This window comes from Malus domestica, chromosome 10, assembly GCF_042453785.1.
Source record: "Malus domestica chromosome 10, GDT2T_hap1".
Lineage (NCBI taxonomy): Eukaryota > Viridiplantae > Streptophyta > Magnoliopsida > Rosales > Rosaceae > Malus > Malus domestica.
The window spans coordinates 20,503,782-20,510,904 of record NC_091670.1 but is presented as its reverse complement, the minus strand read 5'-3'; the positions used below and the strand labels follow the sequence as shown (position 1 = coordinate 20,510,904).

At 38.8% G+C, this 7,123-nt stretch overlaps 1 protein-coding gene across 4 annotated transcripts; it reads right to left on the bottom strand.

The window, feature by feature from the left end:
- Window positions 1–921: 921 nt before the first annotated feature.
- LOC103445688 (inositol-tetrakisphosphate 1-kinase 4-like) lies at window positions 922–5,628 on the bottom strand. Of its 4 annotated transcripts, none has more exons than XM_029098370.2 (10): window positions 4,974–5,628; window positions 3,807–3,888; window positions 3,544–3,576; window positions 3,027–3,147; window positions 2,835–2,927; window positions 2,378–2,497; window positions 2,110–2,286; window positions 1,875–1,930; window positions 1,695–1,779; window positions 922–1,567 (listed from the first exon to the last, which is right to left on the bottom strand). In XM_029098370.2, exons 1-10 carry the CDS (start codon window positions 5,165–5,167, stop codon window positions 1,476–1,478), a joined length of 1,053 nt encoding a protein of 350 aa, XP_028954203.1. In that variant the 5' UTR covers window positions 5,168–5,628; the 3' UTR covers window positions 922–1,475. The 4 variants fall into 4 exon arrangements, with proteins under 4 accessions (XP_028954203.1, XP_028954201.1, XP_028954202.1 ...); XM_029098368.2 differs by having other exon boundaries at window positions 2,799–2,927; window positions 4,974–5,625; XM_029098369.2 differs by lacking the exon at window positions 3,544–3,576 and having other exon boundaries at window positions 2,799–2,927; window positions 4,974–5,607.
- Window positions 5,629–7,123: the final 1,495 nt, after the last annotated feature.

Sequence of the window (7,123 nt, the reverse complement as noted above, 5' to 3'; positions counted from 1 at the left end):
TCCGTGTTGGAGGGCACCCAGATGATGGTTGATGTCCACAAGGGCAACGAGCTCGCGTGTTTGAGTATGCCTAGTTTTGTGGAACGTCTCAAATAGCTTCTCATACTGCTTTTGAAGGACCTCATTCTTCATTGCTATCTTGTTGTTCTGAGCTTCTAGCTTATCGACTTTAGCTTGGAGAGCAACCCTCTTTCCTTCCTTCTTTCGTTGCTTCGCACTAGGTGCAAGATGGGTGTCATTCTGTGTGTTGTGGCTTCCTTCACACCCCATGTTGGAGAGGGATGCCTGGTCAAAAGAGAGTGTACGAATGGTGGAAACCAGCTTGACAAAGCTGAAGAGAGTGGGAATAAGTGTCGTTCCCACAGACGTCGCCAAATGTTGATGCACAAAATCAGTGAGGACTTTGGTACAACAGAAAGTGTTAAGTTTGTGACCTTCGCTAGATTGCTTCGGTCACTAGTGTGGATAAGTATGTAAATGGATGGAGACAGGGAAGCAAGCCCAAGATGTACGTGGTTCATCCAGATTGGCTACGTCCACGAAGTAGAGGAGTTCTCATTAATTGTGAAGGGTTTACACAAGTACATAGGTTCAAGCTCTCCTTTAGTGAGTACAAGTGAATGATTTAGTACAAATGACATTAGGAAATATTGTGAGAGAATGATCTCTATTTATAGAAGAAAGTTTCTAGTTTCATTCTGACATTGACACGTGTCGTGTTGTAATTGGCTTCTGATGTTGACACCTATCTCACTATGATTGGCTTCTGATGTCGACACGTGTCACGCTGTGATTGGCCTCCTGGCCTCTTGGTTGGAGGGAAACTCTTCTGGGTGTTTGACGGTATAACGTTGACCGTGCTCAGTAGTTTCGGGATTGATCAAGTATGGTACAAACAACCTCGATTGAATTCTGATCATGTTAATCAAATTTCCAAATCTTTTCCACTTCAAAAATCAATCAGTAAAGTACAAGTATTATATACCAAATTCATGTAAGAAACCTAGTGACAGAGAAGTGGGAGTGGGAAGAGGGGCAATGGCATGAGAAAACATCTAATTAATTGACTCGAATCGGAAAGTAAATTTTCGGACGAAGAGTAGAAGGAGATGACAACGCAGCTTCTCTTATTCGTCTGTTATTGAATTTTGCTTTATAACACAGACAGTTCCGGTAGATGGGGTGGTGTCGCCAGGCCGAATCCTTTACGAGAAATGCCCCACATGAAATCGAATTTTACACGTACAGGAGAGACATTTGATACTTCTAAGCCCAGCAACAACATAAAATATCACAAGTTTTTATAGGCCTTGGACAGCAAGAACCTTCTGTACAGGGGAGTGTTACTTGAGCAAGGGGCATTTCGTACCAATCGGTAATTAAAGACGCCAAAGCAAGATGCGAATGTCCTCAAATTCCAAGGAGGCCTACATCTGTCTGCGCGAAACATCATATACAGTGGGTACTTGCACTGGTTACGCAGCGAGTCTTTTCTTATGCTGGCTCTGCACAAGGCTTAGTAGGAAATCTGTAAATATGTGCTCGTAGTCTGGCATTTTGCCGTAACCTGTAATTCGTTCAAAACATTCAATACACAGCATGGATACTTTGCAACGGTCAACATACAGTAGGTTAGGTGACGTGATACAGATATTTGCGAGGATATAGAGTAAATGCAAACAAACTGTACTTGCCTGGAAAGTAGTTGATGTCAATGACATAAAAAACATCCTTTGTCCCATGCTCTCGAATCATATCAACATTGAATAGCCGAAGGCCCTAGAAAAAGTCGAGTCTTAACTTCTACCATTGCACAAAGAGAGAGAGAGAGAGAGAGAGAGAGAGAGAGAGAGAGAGAGAGAGAGAGAGGTTACCAATCGTTGGCGGAGCTCCCTTGCAAGGTTCTCTAACAAAGGCCGTTGAGGAAGTTCTGCAACAATGATGCCATTTTTAAGTAAGGGGTCCAAGGACCAATAAGGTAGTTTTAGCAACGTATCATTGAAACAGCATTTTGCAAACAGCAAGGAAAATCATACAAGTTGGAAGAAAACAGGGAAAAAGCTTTTTATTATAACAACCAATATATTAAACATTTTTAAAGGGTTTTACCAGCAACACTAGGGTCAAGGTCTGCATCGTCTGCTGAAGCCGCAGCACATGAAACCCTTGGGAAACGGAAGACACCAGCAAGCTTTTCTAGTTCACGTTTACTGATATTGGGAAGAGAGAAACGCCTTACAACCTTTATGGCTTCCCCAACGATATAAACTTTAAAGAGAACACCACCTACAATGCGGCAAACAGGAGGTAGAAAAAGTATAACTAACAATGTGGTTGAAAAAGAAATAGTAATCAAGTACCAGTTACCACATTATACCGTGATTTACAAACTCCTGCAGGACCAAGGGAGGTTCGAGTTCTGAGAGGGAGCATTGGTCGTAAGCAAGAAATAGTTCATGTGACTTGGCACTACCATCCACAACCAGTGGTTTGACAACTGAAATACAAAATAAACAGAGGTCAATAGTTGAAGTATCAAGTCGGGATTCATCAGTCTGCAATAGCTGACAACAAAGCTCCCCTACCAAATTGTTCAAAGAAGCCTGCCTCCTGCCAATCATTATGACTATACATACCATGAAAACGTTAGCCATGGAAATCCAGAGGATCTCTAGGCTATATCAATAAATCCTTGTGCGACCATCACGTTGGTATGTAGATACCATAATCGGTTTCATTCAGAGGAGGAAACTGTGTCCTAACACTAAAAGAAAAAACCAATGCCCCTGAAAACATACCCAAAACACACGAGAAGAAGGATAAAGTAACTCTACCCAGAGGCAATTTTAGCCCAGCTTTATCAACTTCATTTGGAATAGATGATGGATCTTTAGTGACAATCAACTGCTTTGGAACACCAACCTTGCCTATAGGAACCAAAATGAAAACTGGTCAGAAAATCTAAACACAACTTTTCCTGTATACAATCCACAGTTTTCATAAAGAGTAAACGAGAAAAAAAATACCATAGCAATCAGACAAGTTTAGATCAGCCACTTCCTGAAGCATGGACTGGCGGTTGTATAGATGTTCTACTGAATTTGGGGGATCAAGAACAGTTACTTCTGGATGTTTTTGTCTGTAATCCTACAAAGGAAAGGCTGGGAAAGTAAACACCAACGACAGACAGATAAACTCCCAGGACTTTGCTCAGGTGGTTTAATGGGGAAGATGAGATTGATTTTTCATGAATAAAGGATAGACCAAAAGAAAACTGGTATGTTGTACTTGGCCTGAGGATCTACAAATTTTAACCAGAACCTGCATTTTAAACAACAATGGAGTTCCTAGTCTCCAACTCACTGCATTCATAACATCTTTTAAACCATCTCACAAACAATATTCCAGCACTAATACAAAGCAACCTTTTATATCATTCACAAGTACATACAGCAAAAAAAGTGCAGCACCACAAGTTCATTTCCAATACAAGACAAAGGAGAAGGAAGACAAGAAAGCATTTTGGAGTTTGTATGGACAAACCTCAATAACCTCGGACCACTCTTTTCCCGACAACTGGAAGGAACTAAGTTTTGTCAGATATATTAAATATGGTATATACTTATCAAAATACAACGAACAAATTAATTAGTAAAACAAAAGGGGAGGGGGATATTGAATGGCATGATCAACGAATCCAAATCATACAACCAGAGGCAGCCTTTAACTAGAAAAAATGCTTTTAAATTTGGAAAAACTGTCACAAGTGAGAACCAAAGGGTCTAAAAGAACATATGAGCACTCACCTTATGCAAAACAACATCAAAGGGTCCTTGATCTGAAAGTGGCTTGTTTACATCAATTGCAATGAAGAAGATCCCCTTATTCCTGCACCCCAGAAATGTTTTACTAAATCGAGTGTCCAATCAGTTTGCACCAGTTTCAAAACTTGGGTTCAGCGGCGTAAAAATTATAATAATGACAAAATAAAAAATAAAAAAACCAACACACCAAAGAACCATTCCAAAGATGTGAAAGGGCAGGAGGCAGCTAGAAAATCCTTTCAATTATGATGCCAAAATTATGAGTTAAAACTCAAACACTTTAAGATAAATTTATCACGTAACTGAAGGACGTAGGTAATATCTTTGCAGTCCTATACTTTCTACAAGGTTTGAAAATGTACAAATATCAAGTCAAGCTTATGGCTGCTACTCGTCAAGAGTCTGACTCTCAAGCACAAGTAACAATCTGCAGTAGCAAACCTGTTTATGTGCAGCTCATCTCTACACAAACAGGTAAGTTTCAAATCATTCAACCACAAATGTAAAGGCACCTAAAAGAAGGGGCAAATTGTCCACCTCACTTAGTCCCAAATTCATATGTGCAATTACATAGGGATGAAGGACAAGATTGTAAATAAGTACTCTAAGTAAGACAGAAGTGGGAAAATCATTATTGTTTTTAGAAGCTTTTGGAAAACAGAAGCAAGCACCAAGAATTGACTTTGGGTTCCTCTTAACCCCCAAAATGGTATATGTGATGGAATATTCCCCCCATTTGTCTCAGTCAGAAACACCAAACACCAAGATTCCAAAACCCACTGGAGAAGAAGCTTGGATGGAAAAGCCAAGCAAAACACACTTTTCCCTTTGATCAATATTGCCAAAGCTTAAAACAATATAGACAAAAACATCCATATCCCCCTCCAATCACACACCCACTGCAACCCAAAAAAAGCCACTTTCTTTTTCCTTTGTTTCTTCTTTTATGCTCATAAAATCAAAGACATACAAACTGAAACTAGAAAACAAGAGATACCCACACATAAGGAAACTACACAACAAAACCTCACAAAGCTTCAAAATTTCACATACATACAAATATATAGTTATATATATATGCAAACACATGATAAGAATGTGTAGTGTGTGCAATTGGTAAAAAGATTGGTGGGTTCTTATACAACATACCTAGCCAAGACAACGAGTTTGGGCTGCAAGAAGCTCTTCTTCTTCTTGGAGGTCAAGGCGTACCCGACGACGAGTTTTGGCGGCAGAGAAATCCCAACGCTGCCGATTGAATTCAATTCTCTCTCATTTTCTCCATTCTCCTCCCCCTCCGCTCTTCCGTCGTAGCACGGAGGAAGCTCGCCGTTCAGCCTCATTTCGGCACCAAATCAAAATCAGAAAGAACCCCAATTCAGAAATCGATTCACGCGTTTCAAATTCCCAATCTTTTCCAGGAAATGAAAATCCAAATACGAATCCGGAAGCGGGAAGAACAGGGACGGACAGATATAGATAGATTGGAGTGAGGAACAATTGGTTTGCTTGTCCCTGTCTCAGACCAAGGTTTTATCTCTTGTATATATATAAAATGGGCGTCTGCACGCGACTATATATAGATGCGCGAATGGCGTCGTGTGAGGTGGATCCTACTGCGGAGACTAGTTAACGAACGGATCAGATGCTCCACGCGGACGCGTGCGCGTGCGCGAGTGGGTTGTGGGAATGGTGTTCGTGCTACAGTGAGAGTAAAATGAGGGAGGAAATGGAGGAGGAAGGATTGGATATTGCGAGGGAATATTCAATTTGCAGGCGACACACGAGAGAGATACGCCTCATTACTCACTCACTGTGTGTGCGTAAATTATAATATTTCTTCTTTTTGAAAATGACTAACAGTGGATGACTAACAGTAGGTAGGGATGGGCAAATACCCATTGGTCATGGATAACTACGGTTATAGGTATAACTGTTTACCCGTGAAATTTAAATGGACGGTTATAGGTATTAACAACGGTTATAAACGGGTAATCGTTTACTTATTTATTTTATATATGTAAAATTAACACAAACCATATTCACTATCGGACAAAACTTAGATAAATGCTATTAACTATAATGCATGATTTATGTAGCATAAAACCTATATGATGTGCTCAATAACTTATATTTCTATTGCTCCAATTTTTAATACAAGCCTACAAAGTATAAAACCTTTTTGGCAAGCCACACACTGTTTGGCACTCACCAACATATATCATTTTATTTTTTACACTATGTAATTACAAGTGCATATTGATTATGTCTGTAACATATATATGCTTATATGTCGAGACATAGCCATCACGGTTTTACATGAAATATCGTCCGTAAACTCTTATTTCAATTATTGGAAAGGTATAAGAACTTAAAAAATTAAAATATGAAAATGTATTATGAATATACCTATAACGGTGTATAATTGTCAAAAAGAAAACAATTTTTTTTTTTAATTTTCAAGTTGTTAAAAAACATGTAGACGGGTGAAAAAGGGGAAATGGTAAAAATAAATAAATAAATGGGTTAAAAAGGGTAAATGGGTAAACGGGTATTAAACGGTTACGGTTAAATGGGTATGCGGTTATGGGTATAGTTAACCGTTTATAAACGGTTATGGGTATGGGTTTAACCATTTAGGCAATTATCCAACGAGTAAACGGTTATGCGGGTATGAGCATAAACGGTTATGGGTAAATAATTGCGGTTACCTGCCCGCTATAACCATTGCCCATCCCTAATCGTGGGTTTGTCACGGTAGTTTATCTTTTGGTAATAGGAAAGATTCATATAAACATTTCAGACTCCTTTAACAATTATCATGCGGATCATTAGCTTTAGAAAACGAACTTATAATATGCCGTGTTCTAAAATTCGTCCTTAACAACAGGACCACTCTACGGTGGTTGTAATAATTATAATATTTAAATATAAATAAAAATTTAATAAATATGATTTATGGGAATCGGCCAAACGCTCGTTTTCCCTGTAAGTGCTCTTTATTTTTTTTATTTTTTTTATGCTTTTGCAGAGGAACCGACAAAACATCGGATTCTCGGTGGAAATCTGTTATTGTATATGGTTTGTGAATGGAACAACTTACTATCGTGACCAATGATCATTAATTGAATAGATTCATATTTAAATGTAGGATTAGTTAATTCGGATTCATATTTAAATGTCAATTGCTTTACTTTAATGCAAAATGTTGATGCACAAAATCAGCGAGGACTTTGGTACAACAGAAAGTGTTAAGTTTGTGACATTCGCTAGATTGCTTCGGTCACTAGTGTGGATAA